Genomic DNA, 19,212 nt, shown 5'->3' on the forward strand with positions numbered 1-19,212 from the left:
CATGTGAACATGATCACATGAATAATGTGTGAATAATTCAGATCTTTAGGAATTACACTGTTCAAGATATTTTCTGTGCTAAGTTATTTCATTTAGTTTTATTTTTGTTACTTGTTTGAATGGTACTTTTTAATGACATGATCATTAACATGTTCAAATGCAATCCAGAAATGCTATGTCAGGATGGGGACCCTGCTCTTTTCTGAAGCCTAAGCTCACAAAGTTACCTTGCCTCACCACAATGAAGAGTCTAATGCCTTATTTATTTATTTACTGATAGACTAATTTTTTACCACACCACTGCGGCGAGAATAAGTACCGAGCATGGAAAAGTGGCTAGAAAAGGTACTGGATAATATGAATATGGATTTATTAACACAAAAAAATAGCTCAAGATAGAACATCAAACAATAGAACTGACTGGAAACCTTTGATAGATTACTTGCAAAAAGAGAAAATAAGTTTCCATATATACTTCGATTAAGGAAAATCCCTAGGGCAAAATTACAAAATAAATGTAGTGTGATTTATAACACAACTACAAAAGATAAATTTAATGGGAAGAGGAAAAAAATAATGACCACGTCCTGGGCTCTGGAAGCAACAGGAATAATATAGCAACTGTTTATTTGTAATTTTTTCTCTCTCTTCTTTCTTTTTTCCTATCCCTGATACCCTCTTCCCCGCACACCCTTTGTGATAAACTGGTTATGTGTCACTTGTTATGTACTTTTATTGTATTGAGAAAAGACAATTTTTATTGTAACAAGAATTATACCAAAGTTGCTTATAAATTTTACAATAAAAATGTTTTTTTAAAAAAGAGTCCAATGCCTTTACCAATGCAGGGGCCTGACTGAAAAAGTTGAACATAAGGCAGCCTTCACATTCATAGAATCATAGAATAGTAGATTCTATTACATTCCTTTATAATCCAGGACCAAACGGTTTCGAGAGAAATGCTGTCAGTTCACCAAAGATCTGTAAAGTTGTTTTTAAATAGGAGTTTCCATAATTCCACAGTCAGTATGACTATCGCCCTGATGACTAGGTGATTGTTGGAGTTACACGTTTTTCAGACCCTTGAATTTGACCAAACCAGTTGGATCTACACCAACAATTCCTCACCTTTTACTGCAGAGATGTCGATCTTAGAGAATGTATCAGTGATGCCACCACTTAAGACTTCCTGCAGCGATTGATGCCTTATTGTCCAGTCGGGAACCTTGTCAGTGATTTCTCCCTGCTCCTCTGACCTGTGTGGAAGCTCATCGGCTTCTGCCTTTCTCATGGACATCCGTATGTCAGAGCTGGAATAAGTGTAGCCATGGCCAGCAGGGCAAATCTCTTTGAAAGCATCTGCAAGGATGGCAGAGTGAAAGAAACCCATTTAGAGTAAGGAGAAATACAGGCAAGGAGATGAAACAGATGAGAGAAGCTATGATCTTTTCACCTTCAGACCATCAAAGTTACCCTTTTTGAAAAAATTCTATAGCTCCCTCAGTCTCTCAGTTGGAAGATTCTGAGAGTTGTGGTCCAAAATGCAGTAATTCCAAATTTTGGACAAAATACGTTGCAGTAAGAGTTCTTGTTTTTCTGTTACACAGGTAAGATACGTTGGGGCATGCTTCTTCTCCTTTCGTCTACTTAAGTATCCATCACAGTTTTCTAACCAGGGCAGAACGTGTTTAGACTATATTTACCTGGAGCCAGAACTGAAGATTGGAAGTTGCCAAAAAAAGGAAACAAAGATGTTTGCAAGAATGGGTGTGTTGTTAGAAAATGCAACCCACCATTAACTGATACTAGAAACTGTATCTGCACTTTGTTTCAATATAACCACACAGGAACACTCATTCTTTCCATAGCTATTTATCTCAGTCAAAAAACAAACAGGTGGGTAATAAAGCAAAGGAATCTCCTGGCTGTTAAACCAAACAAACAGTCATAGTTCTACAAGCCCAAGCAACCTTTTCATTCTTTTGATGGTGTAAACATCTCAGGGATGACTGAAAAGGCCACCATCCAAACTTTTTTTAATGCAAGGCTGATCCTGGAATAGAGCACAGCAAAGTAACTTGCTTCACGTAACGCCATATGGGCACAGACCGAAAACATTAGTGTCACAATAGAACAGGGAGAGTTTGGAAAAGTGTCAGCATTGACTTGGGAGGAAAGGAGCAACTGTCATTTGGCTCCTGCTTTAGGCAACACACCGTTTTGAGCTGACCCTGCAACCAAAGAGTGAATGCACACGCCCTTTGAGCATGTTTCTCTATCCTTAAAGAGAAATGATAAATGGCTTACTACTGTTTTTCTCTTTATTGACGGGTGAAGAGAGCCCAAATTGTGGTACTCAACTCAGGCAGGGGGAAATCCTTTGTGAATCCCACCACTGCCTCCAATTGAGGAGATGTGCACGCGTGTGAGAGGGAGGGATGGAGGATGTGTGAATGTATGACAGGGAGGATTTAGTGGATAAGGAAGGATAACAGAACTGATTGGGTTTAAATGAGTAAAGATGGTAACTTATATAGAAAAGTACGGTAACTTATATAGATAGGTACGGTAACTGCCACCAACGTGAGGGTAATGGCTTTCCCTCAGGCTCAGAGTGAAGCAAGGAGACTGATCTTTGTGAACAATAACAAAATTCAAGTTTATTTGTACATAAGCGTATGGTTCCAATACATAAACGTTTCAGGATCTTAAGTTACAATGTAGTCTTTCTTGAATGGATATATCTTAAATAACTTCTCTTCGAACCGTAAATAAAACACCCGGTCAACTTATATCACCAGCCTTTCTCCTGAGTGACCATAAGCTGCCGTCCTTAGCTGATTCCCACAGCTCCTAATCTTTTCAAAACCTAACCGCAACACTTCTTCTCAAACCCCTAACAGCCACTGTCCTTTTTAAACCCTCACAGCAACTGAACTTTTTAAAAGGGAATATGCTCCAACTGTCATCTTAGCCACGCCCCTTTTCTCCCAAGGGAAGCTGTGTTACCATGGCAACCTACCAAACGCTGCTTCCAGCTGGTTTCCATGTTAGGCTTTTCCTTGCTAATATATAACTCTTTTTTTCCTTTAACAAACAAATAAATAAAATCATATCAATAATCTCTGTTTAACACATAACTTCTCTACAACGGGTATCACAGAAACAATGAACACCCCATAGTAACTGCACAGAAGCACAGATAAAAGGAAGCTCTCCCCCTGAATGAAGTTTCTCTCTATGGGCTGAGAAGTCATCACTCTCTGTTCTTCTCAGAGGGACCTAGGGTTACAAAGCTTCCAGCTGCATTTTATTTAATATCACATATCCACTCTGCCTGGATAAGGAGTGTAGAAACTTACTGATAGCGCATGGGGTGCAGACCCCAAATTAATAAGAACATCAGTCCTGGTCTTGTCTTACTCAACTGCTGAGTATGCCTGCCCTGTCTGGCATAAATCTTCTCACATGAAGAAGGTGAATATAGCACTGAATGAAACATGTAGAATAATCACAGGATGTCTTAAACCTACACCTGCTGATAGACTTTATAAGCTAGCTGGCATTGCCTCGCCTGATGTGCGGTGGGAAGATGCTGCCAATTGCGAGAGAAATAAAGTTGAACACTGTGAAAACCACCCACTATATGGTTATAGTCTCCTCCCAGTAGACCTAAATCAAGGAAAGGTTTTATGAGAACCACCACCCCTTTTAATGTTCCCCCAGCAACAGCAGGAATATCCCTGTGGGCAGAAAAATCAGGCAATTCCAACTGGATGACCCCCCACAAGGGTCCAGGGGCAAACTAAGAATGGGCAACTTGGAAGACCCTGAACAGACTCAAAAGCGGAGTTGGCCAATCAAAAGACAACCTGGTAAAATGGCACTACTTAGAAGAATTCTCCACTTTATGAGATTGTGAAGCAGAACAAACAACTCCACATTTGTATGCTTGCCCACCATGCTCTGCCTCATGCACAGAGAAAGAACTGTTTAAAGCTACAGACAATGCAGTTGCTGTTGCACGTTTTTGGTTTAAAATTATTTAGCTGCTTGTCCTCCTTTTATTTTATACTTATTTATTTATGCAATGCTTTTGACACAAAATAAATAAGGAAGGTAGAAACACCACTGCCCTAGCAATATTCTGAGTGTTATCAGAACCATGGATCAGAATTTGGCAAATTTATTTTTTCTAGTTACACCTCCCAGATTCACACAGCCAGCATGATCATTGATCATTCCAATAGAAGGCAGGAGTGGAATGGGAACTTTAAAACCGTACAAGCTAACTTTTTCAAAGCTGACATTATCAAACTTCAGAAGCCCAATTTCTGCATAGAATGTGAAACGTTTATCTGATTTAGGACCAACTGAATTAAAGCAACCACAAAATTAAAATGATCAGACAAAATGGGGAAAAAAGCCCCAAAGACCAAGCAATATTCTTACCGGAGTCTGGCAATGGACACTTTTCACAATTTGCCCCCCAACCTTTGCCAACACGACTGCAGCAGCAAATCTGTTTGGTGATGCGATGATTGAGCGGCAAGGCACACGCTCCTCCTATTGCTGAGCGAAAGCAGAGTCCCTGCTCTGTGGAAACCGCTTTATCAGCTGAAACATAAGAACAGGATTGATCCTTTGCACAGACCGAAAGTTGGAAAAAAGAGAAAGATTTGGAGTGCAATCATATGCACATTTACTCAGATGAAAAAACAATGGTGCCTGCTAAAGCAGAAGGCAGTAAGAAAAGAGAAAGACCACAATACAGGACATAATAAAAAAAAAGCCGTGGCCCTGACTTTGCAAGATCCGGGCAGGGCTCTTGATAGCAGGGTGTCTTGGAGGTTTCTCATTCACAGAGTCACCAAAATCGAAGGTGCCCTAATGGCAACCAACAACAATGAAGTCCTACTAAAATTACTCTCATGTGCCATTGGGTATGTCCTATGCATCCTCAAGTGCCACTGAATATGCTGGCATTTAATTCTGAATAAATGCACACAGGATCATGCCATTACGTTCTTCCAAATTCCTAACTGCTTATCCTTAATACTTCACCAATAATGAATCTAAAGGCACAAAAAACTGGCATTTCTTCAATAAAAAACATCGTGTTTTAAGAATAACACTTGTTTAAAACATTCCATTCTAAGATTTTAATCTTGACATCTCAAGACTGCTGGCAAAGAGGCTAGTTAATACATTAATCTTGTATCAGAATTTGCCAAAGCAAACAGATACATATACTATCTTAATGTATAAATGAACTGCAAGATTCACAAATGTAGTATAAATATAACAGACAAATACAAATAGAAAGATTGAAGGCAAAACTAATCAGAACAAATGCACAGCAACCAGAACAAACTGTTCCAGGTTAGTAATCAGAACTTATTTTCAAAGGGGAAGAGCAGTTTGGGCTAACTTTTGTCCAAAGAGGAAAGTGTGGCAAGTCTTTCCCTGTTTTTGCTAAAGATGCAGACATACACTAAAAGGAAAATATGCTTCTTTTCTTTCATCATCATGGAGCTTCCGGTGGCCTAGGGGATAAAAGCCTCGTGACTTGAAGGTTGGGTTGCTGACCTGAAAGCTGCCAGGTTCTAATCCCACCCGGGGAGAGTGCGGATGAGCTCCCTCTATCAGCTCCAGCTCCATGCAGAGACATGAGAGAAGCCTCCCACAAGGATGGTAAAACATCAAAACATCCAGGCATACCCTGGGCAACGTCCTTGCAGACGACCAATTCTTTCACTCCAGAAGCAACTCCAGTTGCTCCTGACACGAAAAAAAAAATCATCTCCAAAATGTTGTTCATCGTCAGGGGGAATGGGGAACCCGGCACTCCATGCCCCGCATCGCCCGGCTCCAGCTGAGGGCAATCCCATAGGGGGGAGCGTGGTGCATGGGGCTCCCCCCATTGATTATATGGCAACACAGGCATTTTTGGTGGCATGCACCGGCTCCTCCCTACTTCACCCACGGAGCTCCACCAGCTGATTTGATGGGAGCCAGCAGGCTCCATGGGTGAAGTAGGGCAGAGCCGGCACATGCCACCAAAAATGCCCTTTGTGATGAGATTGTTAGTCTAATAAATGGAAAAAGTGTCCTGGTTTGATCCTTCTGGCTAATACCAACTCCTTATGATCAAAGTGTAGCACAATAATTACAGAAAAACATACAAAAGGAAAGGAAACTTATTATTTTTTATTAATACTTACAAATACAGTGACTGCGGGATGGATCCAACATGGTACCTGCTTTACAAGTGCAAAGGAAGCTGCCACGGGTATTCACACACTCTGCATCTTTGCATACACCAAGGATTAGACATTCGTTGATATCTGTAAGGTTAACAAAAACTATATGAACCAGTATATCCTGATATTACCCGAAAGAGGAGTAGCACTGGCAAAGAGAAATAAAGCAGATGTGACAGGATAGAGAAAGATCACCTTATTGATATGATGGGATCAGCAAGCAAAAGAGAGCGTGGAGGAGTATGTTCATGGACTGAAGGAGAAATCATAGGTAAACATAGGTAGAAATAATAAGGCAAGGTAGTTTAGTGATTTTTACAAAAGATATCTAATCAGTACTGTGTGCAGCTGCCTTTAAGAGAAAGAGGAAAAATGAATTGTTCCTCAGGCTAAATAACTCAGAAAAGTATTTAAATAATTTTGAAAGCCCATACCTCTTGCCCTCATTCAAATGATTGTGCATCCAAAACAGGTCTACTATTCCAACTATGTACATTTGTTCATTTCCCTGTTTCTCTTCTATCCTGTGTTTCTCCTTCATTTTTATAGGATAAGCCTTCATTACAGAAATCCCATTATTTTATGAATACTCTCCAATATTTTACCAACGGGGACATATATATATGAATAACATATGGGTATGGTCAGGATGGCAGCAAGTATGCTTTAATAATACTTGACTTAAGCTAGGGTTGGCTACAGCAGTTTGCTTTTGCCTATGTCTAAAGGAAAGGATGAGATTCCACCAGTTTCTCTCCTCTCACTGAGTTAACTGAGTGCATACTACTTTTGCAGTTTGAACTCAGTTTCCAGCAATTGAGCTAAGCTGAAAACATATGGGGAAAGTGAAAGGGGGACCGAGGAACTGGAATATTTTCAAGCATCTGAAACACTGGATGACAGAGTATTAATCAGGATTATCTTTGCAAAGTGCATATTTTACTCTTTGCTTCTTCTCTAAGATCACCTCATATGACAGGGGTAGGCAACCTGGTGCCTTATAGAAGTTTCAGAATCCACTTCCTAATAAGCACAGCAAATGGTTGGGAGTTATAGTCCTTAATATCTGAAGGACACTGGATTGCCTACCACAGTGACAGGCATAGTGATGACCCTAGAAGGTATTTTATACAATTATATTGCCCTTTTCTCCAAGTAGCTCAAGGCAGCATACATGTGTTTATACCAGTGGTTCTTAACCTGGGGTCCCCAGATGTTTTTGGTTTTTAATTCCCAGAAATACTAACAACTGGTAAACTGGCTGGGATTTCTGGGAGTTGTAAGCCAAAATCATCTGGGGACCCCAGGTTGAGAACCACTAGTCTACACCTTTCCATTGTACCCCGACAACAAGCTTTGAGGTAGGTTAGTATGGGAAATGACAAGGAGCCCAAGTCCTCTATTCAACAACTTGGCTGAGTGAGTATTTGAACCTGGGTTCTAATCTAAAATCCTGTCCATGACAAAGGGATAATACTTCTCAGAGGGTCATGGAAAGTGTATGCTTTCCTTCTCTGTAACACCCTTAAGATTTCAACACTGAACTCATTCTGCCTTTACTGTTCCATAGAATCTGAACTTCTTCAATGAAGGGTTAAGAAGGAATAAAGGAAAGAATCTGGTTTTTCTAACTGAGTACCAGGTGGATGTAACCATGTGCCAGTAGACTTTAGATGTTCTCCAAAAAATAAAGAAAATTAAAGTGTTCCATATTAGAGTCTTGGCCAGTTTGACTCTTAGCCACAAATCTTGGCCAACATGTTCCATATGATTTTTGTGTAAATGAGTCTGCTTAGAATTAAATGTACAGTAGAGTCTCACTTATCCAACTTAAACAGGCCGGCAGAACGTTGGATAAGCGAATATGTTGGATAATAAGGAGGGATTAAGGAAAAGCCTATTAAACATCAAATTAGGTTATGATTTTAGAAATTAAGCACCAAAACCTCATGTTTAACAAAAAATTTGACAGAAAAAGTAGTTCAATACGCAGTAATGCTATGTAGTAATTACTGTATTTACTAATTTAATACCAAAATATCACAATGTATTGAAAACATTGACTACAAAAACATTGACGACTAAATGGCAGACTTCACTGGATAATCCAGAATGTTGGATAAGTGAGACTCTACTGTACATTCATTTGCTAATCTCAACAAGAGCAGACACTTTGAATCAATGTGATTTAAGCAAGTGTTGACTTACCATTCAACAGTTGATTCGCTGGGTCTGCTGCAGGTAGAACTACCAATAGGATTTATGCAAGTATTAGGGAGGAAATTAATTATAAGCAGATCATGTCACTGCTTCGTCTAGTCTGGTCCTCTTCACATCACACTGTAGCAAGCATTCAAAGATAAAAGAGACTTGGAACATCTAATAATCTAGTTGTGAGGCAGAGTGGGGGTGGATACCAAAGCAGTCCTTCCCTCTCAACTTGGCATACCTCACAGGATTGTTCTAAGGGCGAAATGGGAAGGAAGTGATCCATATATAAGGCATTACGTCTATGTATAGGTAAAGGTAAAAGTTTCTCCTTGACGTTAAGTCTAGTTGTTTCCGACTCTGGTGGGTGGTGCTCATCTCCATTTCTAAGCCGAAGAGTCCATAGATGCCTCCATGATCATGTGGCCGGCATGACTGCATGGAGCATTGTGACCTTCCCACCATAGCGGTACCTATTGATCTACTCACATTTGTATGTTTTCAAACTGCTAGGTTGGCAGAAACTGGGGCTAACAGCAGAACTCACCCTGCTCCCTGGATTCGAACCACTGACCTTTCGGTCAGCAAGTTCAGCAGCTCAGCGGTTTAACCCACTGTGCCACCTATGTGTATAGGAAGCATAAATTAATTTCATGTTTAGACCTGGGTTCTATCTCCAAGATATTTCATACACAAATACAGATATACCAAAATCTGAAAAAGTTTGAAATCAAAAACACTTTTAGTTCCAGGCACTCAGATAAGAGATACTCAACCTGCACTTTTAACCCACATGCCAGGGCTGGGATACTTGTGGGCCTTCAATTTCCATGAGTCCTTGCCATCTCTCCAATAGTGAAGGATCCTCAGCAATACTGGGAGGGCTCCAGGTCTTCCACTCCTGCCATATGTCAGATCAAAGTCATGTGTCTCCCAGGACCTTTAAGAGTATTTTCCTACAAGGTCCAAGCTGTCTTGTTATCGAGATGGCTATTTGTCAGGAGTATTCTGGTTGTATTTTCCTACAGGGAGGGGGTTGGACTGGATGGCCCTTGTGGTAGTTTCAACTCTCTGATTCCGCGATTATATGTTTTCAGAAAGAAGTTTGGTGGATGCTTTAACTGAAGAACTCACGTTGAACAGGTGATTGGACACAGTAGCCCATGCAGCCTCACCCAACTCAATGACTTTATGACATTTGGGAAAATGCTCTAGGTTGCAAATGGTCATGCATGATCATTTCTTTACATGGGCAGATGGGGGCACTGTCTGCACATGATCTATAATATGAATTACAATGGAAAAAATGTCCTCCTGAAATTATAGGAGCAATTTGCATGACAATTGCTTGGGAGTATAGATTGTGGAGGAGGACCAGATTGCAAAGCTCTGTCAAAGGAGAAAGAAGATGCTAAATTGCTCTCCACTAACTCACACATGACCTACAGTGATCTCCTTCCACTTGCCATTCCAGCTGTACAATGAAGACAATGATCCCAGTGGTCCCTGACCCCCAGAGGCTGGAAAGAGTGAAGTTGTGTTTGTTAATGATTGTAAAGTTAGCAATAGGGACAGATGCCTGTGAAAAACTATGATCAATGACACAGCAGGAGGGAAGAGGTTAATGTTTCTTCTGGTTCCATCAATCAATGAAGTCATCAATACAAAAGTGTAAAGTTTTACCCAAAGTCCAGTTGTGTCGTGCATAATGCTTCCAACATACCAAAGAAAAGGAAAGAAAAGCCCCCTTATATTTATTTCTCAAGAAACCCAGTTTTCAAAACAAATTTGGGAGGTGTAGCTTCCACGATACAGCCAGTGAGTGTGAGATACACTGGACAGGACATGCAAAAAGATCGTTCTTATTGGATTCATAATTGTTATGGGACAACATGATGAAAAAAAACAAGACGAATAGGGTTTGAATGTTGTTACCTTCTAGTTGTTTCTGACTTATAGATTTTATTTGCAAAAATTTGTTCAGAGAGGGTTTGCTTTTGCCTTCCCCTGAGGCTGAGAAAGTATGATTTGCCCAAAGTCACCCAATGGATTTCTGAGGTTGAGTAGTTCAACACTGCTCTCCAGAGCTGTAGTCCAATAGTCACACCACTACACTTTGCTGACTATCAAGTTATAATAGCAGATCAATATTTGTAAATTTTGGTGAATAGATAGGTATGCTTTCTATGATATTTAAATCCTCATTACTTAATATACTCAGCTCTTTTTAATGGTCACTTTTTGACACTGAATGTTTTACAGTCCAAACTGGGTGAAATTACATTTGCAGTACTCTATAATATTGTTCTGGGGATTGTAAAATAGCTATTACTCCATACTTCTTATTGCAAATTCCATGCTATTACCTGAGATTATCCCAGTGAAAAGTCACCCTATTTTCTACTTCATTATTTGGAATAATGATAGCTAGCAAAAATCTTGCAATAAGAGCTCTTATAGTTTGAATTTAATATCAGAAAGAAGAAGCCCGGTATTCTCCTTTCAATACAGAGGGATGGGATTGTGGCTAAGTAAGTGGTACAGTGTTCCCTCACTACTTCGCAGTTCACTTTTTGTGGATTCGCTGTTTGGCAGTTTTTCAATAAACTCTAAAAGACTATTATAAATCATAAAAAATTTACAATTTACAGCCAAAGAAAGGAAGGAAGGAGAAGCCAAAGAGAGAGAAAAGGAGCCCAAGCGGCAACGGGAGGAGAAGGAGGCAATTTATCAACACACAATTGGTTGATAAAGACTTGAAATAGTTTATAACTACTAAAATAATGTATAAATATTAAAATAAATATAGGGTCCCTACTTTGCGGATTTTCACTTATTGCGGGTGGTCCTGGAACCTAACCCCACGATAAGTGAGGGAACACTGTACAGCACAGGGTTTCCATGTCCGCAGCTCTATGTTCAATCCTTGGCACTTCAAACTGGGCTAGGAAAGACCATTATCATAAACCTAGAGAGCCACTCCTAGTCAGTCTGTAGCCAATATTCAGGGTGGATGGACAGCTTCCTCTGTTTCTGTTAGCAAAAGCAGGGAAGAAAAATACTTGGTTAACCATTCATTTATTGGCTCTTGCTCAGCTTGGCAACAGAAGTAGAGCTAAAGACCTTGAAAAATCAGTTTAACCATCCCCTTCACTCTTATTTCCCCCACCCTGCCTGGGAGGATCTGAGACATCCTGTGTGGTCTCATTCCAGTGATCTCTCAGCCAAACGGATCTGAACATCTACAGAAGGCTTTCAGATTCACGTTCTGGACAAGCCAAAGTCTGTGAAGTAAACATTTCACTATTGCCAGAAAGACATCTGAATTCAAATGGAGCAATAGAGTTCCTAAGACCAGTAGGCTACTTGGAGAGCAGCACCAATTAAAGCCAGGGATCATGTTTAGTTTTTTTTAAAAAAAATCATGCACTCTGTATACATATGTACATATAAACAGAACATATCTCTCTGATATGGGAGTGGCATTTAGTTTTCTGAGTTCAAAATAATACAATATGGCTTGTATTTTATCTGGTACCAACAGATTCTTAAACTGTCGTTTAATTATTGCAAGCTCTTTTTGTCTCCCTTGAAAGGATTCAATTCAGTTTTTATATGGTTCCCAAGCCATGCAATGATGTTTTCGGGAAGTACTTATAGCAAGAGTTAGTCCATCAGAACTACTGGATATTATTTGGGCCATGCAATAATCTATGAAATCTAGTTCCAGATGAGAAGTTTTTCTAGTGCAGTGGTTCTCAACCTGGGGTCCCCAGATGGTTTTGGCATTCAACTCCCAGAAATCCTAACAGCTTGTAAACTGGCTGGGATTTTTGGGAGTTGTAGGCCAAAAATATCTGGGAACCTCAGGTTGAGAACCACTGCTATAGTGGATTTAATCCTCTGCAAACAAGCCCTCATGTTTTATCTTGCATTGTTTGGCAAGAATATTCCAATCTATGCCAGCCATATGGAATATAACCATTTAATCTTTTCACTATACAATACTGCTTGAGGGCATTGTGGGAAATTTGAATGGCAGCTCATAGATGCTATATGCTGATGATGCCATATGCAGGTATCTGTGTGGAAAGACAGGGTATTTGTTTCATTTTCTATATGGATTAGTCCATTATGTGATAAGGAGAACATACATTATTCTGAGAGAAAAATTTAAGAATCATGGGGCAAGACAGCTAGTTAAAGCTAAACTCAAAAGCAAGGCTCCTAGATTATTTGGGGACATGCACCATAATGTAGAACATCATAATTATTAATCCAGCACTGTTTTCAGCTAAACTGTGTATTAGGGAGGGAATTCATTTTGGGTATTAGTCTGAACTTTAAAGAAGCTATCTGAGATGCTGGACCTGTTTGGGAATAAATTTCAGCAATGTCAATAGTTCATTTAACTTTCAGGCTAATATCCTGAGCAGATGCAATGTTCCACTGATACTGAAGCTGTGAACCACCATTTGCCTCTGCTGGTCTTGAAATCAAATCAGCAGACAGACTAGTTCAGATCTATGGCAGCAAAGAGCTAACAAGATTAAGAAGTTATCCAATAATCTCTTTGCATTAATGAAGCATCCACCTCAAAATGTCTGCCTGGCAAAACCAAAAAAAGCAGCAAAGGGCAAGTCAATAGACCTATTTCCAGCTTTATTGCTCTTGGATTCAAACTTGGCTAGGATTTCCACACTATATCCTATGTAAGCTGAGGGAATTTTAATTCCTTGGCTGCTCCTGCTACTTCCTGTGCAAAAGCACTTCTAGTCTGGGAAGCGCCATAGCCCTGCCAGCCTTTCTCCAAAACATTCCTCATGCTTCTGACTGTGTGCCCCAGCAAAGTGTCAAGACCTACCTACCAACTGAATATTCTTTTTAGCTGTAGCTGGGCCAATGACAACAATTGTATATTTTTGGCTTCCAAATTAAGACCCCAGTGAAAGGTCTTTCCCAGATTTCAAAGAAGGTCACAAGAAGCAAATGTGTTTCCTCAAATTTATTCCCAGCCAATCTGGGAAGGAAATATGGAAGGGAGAATCGGTAGGCACAGGAAGGTTTCAAACCCATCTACAATTCCATTCTATAAATGTTCCCACTGTCCCACGATGAAATGTTATATCAGCAAACAAACACATCTAAAGCATTTTAACCTTGCTTTTCAGCTGAAATGTTTCTCTGAATGGCTTGCACAGGTATGTAAGAAGACCCTGCCCTCCATATCACAATTTAAAAGACCAAAAAATGGAATAGAAATTGGAGGGACAAGGAGAGCCTACCAAATAATAACATCACTGAGAATATAGAATCATAGAGTTGGAAGAGACTTCTTGGGCCATCCAGTCCAACCCCCTGCCAAGAAGCAGGAAATCTAATGAGATAGATGGCCATCCAGCCTCTGCTTAAAAGAAGGAGCCTCCACCACAGCCCGAGGCAGAGAGTTCCACTGCCTAACAGCTCTCACCATGAGGAAGTTCTTCCTGGCGTTCAGGTGGAATCTCCTTTCCTGTAGTTTGAAGCCATTGTTCCACGTCCTAGTCTGCAGGGCAGCAGAAAACAAGCCTGCTCCTCCTCCCTATGACTTCCCCTCACATATTTATACATGGCTATCATGTCTCCTCTCAGCCTTCTATTCTGTAGGCTAAACATGCCCAGCTCTTTAAGCCGCTCCTCATAGGGCTTGTTCTCCAGCCCTTGATCATTTTGGTCGCTCTCCTCAGGACACATCATAGAGAAACCATCTAAGATTTTTCTGCAGCTTGTAAACAGTTCTTTTTCTCCTTGTGTTTCAGGAATTGTCCACTCAATAGGGGCCCTTTTGCACTACACACTTATAATGCTATTATTAGTTAGTTAAAGCTGAATCATAGCAATATAATGGTGCAGTGTAAAAGGGTCCTAGAGGTTTGTAAAACTCTTATAGATGCCTTAGGCTAAATTTGGAGGTCTACAGAGAACGGTCTGCAAGGATGAGTTACACCATTGTTAATCATTCCCTGGGCAGTACTCTGAATGAATTCTACAGCAGAGCTTATCAGGCAGAATGCATGCAGCCCTGGCTGTTAGGGAAAGGCAAAGGAGGTGTGTGGAATGGTAATGACAGGCAATCAGGGTTTACAAATGGGCTGCGTGAGCCAGAAAGGTTGAGACTCTTGGTGCTGTGGTAAGTTGCTAATCAGTTCAGTATGACATTTTGAAGGAAATGTGTCAAGAAACACCATCAGTTGACTTCCAGGCCATGACTTCACATTACACCCCCCAAACAGAATCTCACAGTTAGTTCTGGAGAAAAGACCACAGAGAACAAAGGCTACATGTGAGCAGATGGAACTGTGAAAGCAAGGAAGATACCTTTAGCATATGAATCTTTTATGTGATTTTGAAGAACTATGTGCCTCCAGGGACTCTATACTTGCCACTCCTCTGGGACTTCTGATTATAATTACATAGTTACTTCTATGCTCAGTTACTTCTAGCCTGCAGAAGAGAAGGCTGAGAGGAGACATGATGGCCATGTATAAATATGTGAGGGGAAGAGGGAGCAGACTAGCCCTGCAGACTAGGACACGGAACAATGGCTTCAAACTACAGGAAAGGAGATTCCACCTGAACACCAGGAAGAACTTCCTCGCTGTGAGAGCTGTTCGGCAGTGCAACTCTCTCCCCCGGAGTGTGGTGGAGGCTCCTTCTTTGGAGGCTTTAAGCAGAAGCTGGATGGCCATCTGTCGGGGTGCTTTAAATGCGATTTCCTGCTTCTCGGCAAGAGGTTGGGCAGGATGGCCCATGAGGTCTCTTCCAACTATGATTCTCTGATTTAGTACATGTCCAGAGAATCACTGGAAAATGTTTGGACAAACCCCAAGCAGATACAAATATTGGACCACATTTCATTATGGAGTAGATTCGACCACTTGAATCTCATTGTATAGAATCAACATAAAACTGCACTGTGATTGGGGACACTCTTTGACAGCATTCTGTACTGAAGTCTTTCCTTAACAGCTCCCTCAGTTTTAAGTCTTATTGGTTCTATAACCAGAGGTTATGCAAACCTCTAGGTGTGTTTCCAGTAGCCCCAGACAACACAGCCAATGGTGACGAATGCTGAGAGTCGTAATTCAGCAACATTTGGAGGGCTAACCAATTTCCATTCAGAGCTGGGTCAATGAAGCCTAAGTTAGGTAAAGGTTTTCCCTTGACATTAAGTCTAGTCGTGTCCGACTCTGGGGGTTGGTGCTCATCTCCATTTAGAAAGAGCCAAAGAGCCGGCGTTGACTGTAGACACCTTCAAGGTCATGTGGCCAGCATGATTGCATAGAACACCGTTACCTTCCCTCCGGAGCAGTATCTATTGATCCACTCACATTTGTATGTTTTCAAACAGCTAGATTGGCAGAAGCTGGGGCTAACAGCGGGAGCCCACTCCACTCCCCTGATTCGAACCAGAGACCTTTCGGTCAGCAAGTTCTGCAGCTCAGCGGTTTAATCCGCTGAGCCATCAGGGGCTCTGAAGCCTAAGTTACTATGACCTAAATTACTGATTTACTTTGGTCATGCTAACACATCGTGAGATTATAAAATAAAATGTTACTTGTTATTGTTGCAGATACCCAAGCTGTGCAATAAAGCTCAGCGGGATCTCCTCAAAATTGTGGATAGACTAGTTTAATTCTATTCTTTTTCTTGGAGAGTGTAATGTAAAGTCTTGGCCTGGAAATTCACTGATGGATGGTCTTTTGAGAGTTTTCCTTGAAAATGGAATTTCTGTCATATTGAACTGATTAGCAATGCAATTACTTCAATTGGTCCACTTAAATAATGCTATACTTTGTATTTAACTCTTCATATACTACATTGCATTACCTTATTTTATTTTGCAGTAATTTTATTTGGCACACTGTATCCAACTTTTTCACCATTGACACCTAGGTTGCACACATGACTCTCCTCCTCCCCACCCGATCAGTCAGAAAGAGACTATCTGGATCAGTCCCAGTCCAATCCACTTCCTCTACACTTGCTTTCAAAAATAGTGTAATCACTGCATAATTATTGTCTATCCTATTTATTGGTAACTAATTGTTTAACACTAATGAGATAGTATTGAGCTGGTAACTGTTGTTTCAGCGCCCTGAGGCTTTTAAAGCATGCAGCAGGATATACACTGAACAATAGAGTAATAAGAGATTTCTCCACACCTGTTCCCTTTCAAACCTTCCTCTCAACACCTCTTACACACATATGCACGCACACACAAGTCTACTACAATTAAGGTTGCTTTAGGGTAAAGAAAATATAATCCTTATTCAAAACACCTAGATCACACCCTGCAATTAAATTATCACAACTTCACCAAAGGCAAAGAGATATATCATTCCAATTCACAGGTTAGAAGAAACTATTTTGCATGGATCAGGATTTACTTTATCACTTGACTAAGGTAAACTTTCATCCTTTGGCAACAGGCACTGGCTATAGCTGAAATGTACAAATACAGGTGTGAAATATCCAATAGAAGAGACATTACCATAACTAGATATTTCACTAGAAGTAGATATAAGTTCAAGTTTGTTTAGTTTTGCAAATAAGGCACACATTAAACAAGCAACAATACTTGATTTAATATAAACAGATAAAATTTTCCATAGCTGATGAAAAGGGACAGGACAGCATTTTGTACTTACCTTGGCAGTGGCTCCGATTCAACCTCTTATATCCCTGGGGGCATTCAACGTGTCCATTTTCAATCACTGGGTGATCTAAATAGGCATTTTTTAAAAAGCAAAACCTGTATTAAATATGCTAAAGTCTTCATTCCCTGAGAAAACTTCTTCCATTTTTGTTACCATGGACTTGTTGATGTTATGTGCTTCAAATCAACTCTGACCCTCTAACATGATTCTCTTGGCAAGATTTATTCAGTGGAGTTTTGCCACTGTCTTCCTCTAAACCAGACAGTTATCCAACTTCACTCACAGTGTGTTTCCATGGCTGTGCAAGGATTCAAACTCATGTCTAGTCCTATTTCTAGTCCAACACACACCAATTCTTCACTACTTTTAATATCAGCCGAAGGTTTGTTGACCAAAACAAAGGCTACTGACCAACTGACTACTTTTAATACCCTTCATATTCAACTTCTCAGAGTACCACTATACTTTCCTTGGACATCACAAATCCACTTAATACTGATATGTGACCTTCCCTCTTTATGTTACGTCAGGAGTTCTCAGCCTGGGGGTCAGGTTGGTATGTTGGGTATGTGTGGCAAGTTTTCTAGTTCCATCACCGGTTTGGTACAGAGTGCCAAGTTTGGTGCAGATCCATTGTGGGCTGGGCTCAGAATGCTCTTTGATTGTAGATTAACTATAAATTCCAATATAAATAACTATACAACTCCAAAATGACAAAATCAACCCCACCCCCAACTCCATCAGTATTCAAATTTGGGTATTACAGGTATTTGTGCCAAATTAGGTCCAGTGAATGAAAATACATCCTGCATATCAGATATTTACATTACGATTCATAGCAGTATCAAGAATTACAGTTATGAAGTAGCAGCGAAAATAATTTTATGGTTGGGGGTCACCACAACATGAGGAACTGTATTAAGGGTTCACTGTATTAGGAAAGATGAAAACCACTGCGTTACGTATTCCCTCGGAAAAGCTTTAAAGTTTCATTGTTGTTAATTTAATTACACAACTGAGAATTCACTCAGCTGTGTCCATTCAAATACAAGAGCACCACAGAATTCAGCAACTTAGAAACCTTCTGATGTTTTTGGACTGCAACTCCCATCAACCCTGTGTAGCAAAGCCAACGATGAGGGATCATGCTGTCCTACAAGATCTGAAGAACCACAAGTTGTCCAGAGTTTTCTGGCACTTGCTCATCTGGACCTTCTCTTTGCAGTTTACTTCAAGGAACACCCAAACAAAGCTTTTGTCAGTTGGATCTTACAAGCAAAAACAAACTGTTTTTAGAGCTTCAGACTTTAGTCATGGATTATAGATGCCTCAACCATTTAAATCCTTCAGTCAAATATAGCAGCACTACTTTTATACGACGTAGAAATAACAGGATTGAAATATGTGTATTAGTTGATGCTGGATGAAAATACCCTTTTAAGGGAGCTATTCTTCATATCCACATCAGCACTGAATTATTTGTGAAGAAGAGAGACAGGCATTACCCTCACCTGGAATTGGTTTTATGGTTGAGATTAAGATGATAGAAATGTTTGTTCCATCATGAATGACTATCTTTAAATTTGCCCTAGATGAACAACGTAATTTTTCCTGTTGGATGACCATAGGAAGCTTGTTCCATGAGTCCTAATATGGATTTCATTCAAACCAGTTCTATTTCTGATTTTAATAACACAGCAAAACAGAAAGGATAATCAAGAGGATATATGGCAGCAGGCTCCCTTAAATATGTGCTTTGCTCAGAGAGCTATAAAACAATTTTTGAATATGAACTGAGTCCTTAATTAAAGCATGGATGACTAATATTTCAATATTAGTGTGTCTCTGTTTTAATAGTTGTATAGATGAAGGAATGTTGGCTGGTGCAACTTGCCAGGTCTTTGTATTGCAAGGAATGGAAAAGCTAGACACCTGCCAGAAGTCCCTCCTCTGGTTAATATTTAAAGGTATGAGCTCCACAAGGTTAAAAAACTGGTCATCTCTGGAAGTTAATTTTCAATAATACACACATTTTCAGAGCA

General features: G+C 40.2%; 1 protein-coding gene across 2 annotated transcripts in view; it reads right to left on the reverse strand.

The window, feature by feature from the left end:
- ltbp2 (latent transforming growth factor beta binding protein 2) overlaps positions 1-19,212 on the reverse strand; it is a 153,575-nt gene that overhangs the window by 44,960 nt on the left and 89,403 nt on the right. The window contains exons 9-12 of one of the 2 annotated variants that reach the window (XM_008124397.3): positions 17,162-17,236; positions 6,225-6,347; positions 4,453-4,617; positions 1,129-1,359 (exon numbers count right to left, since the gene is read on the reverse strand). In XM_008124397.3, the coding sequence (XP_008122604.2) occupies positions 1,129-1,359; positions 4,453-4,617; positions 6,225-6,347; positions 17,162-17,236 (594 nt within the window). The remainder of the gene's footprint in view (positions 1-1,128; positions 1,360-4,452; positions 4,618-6,224; positions 6,348-17,161; positions 17,237-19,212) is intronic. The other variant, XM_016991324.2, reaches the window with a different exon arrangement.

This window comes from Anolis carolinensis, chromosome 1 (genome assembly GCF_035594765.1).
Source record: "Anolis carolinensis isolate JA03-04 chromosome 1, rAnoCar3.1.pri, whole genome shotgun sequence".
Classification (NCBI taxonomy): Eukaryota; Metazoa; Chordata; class Lepidosauria; order Squamata; family Dactyloidae; genus Anolis; species Anolis carolinensis.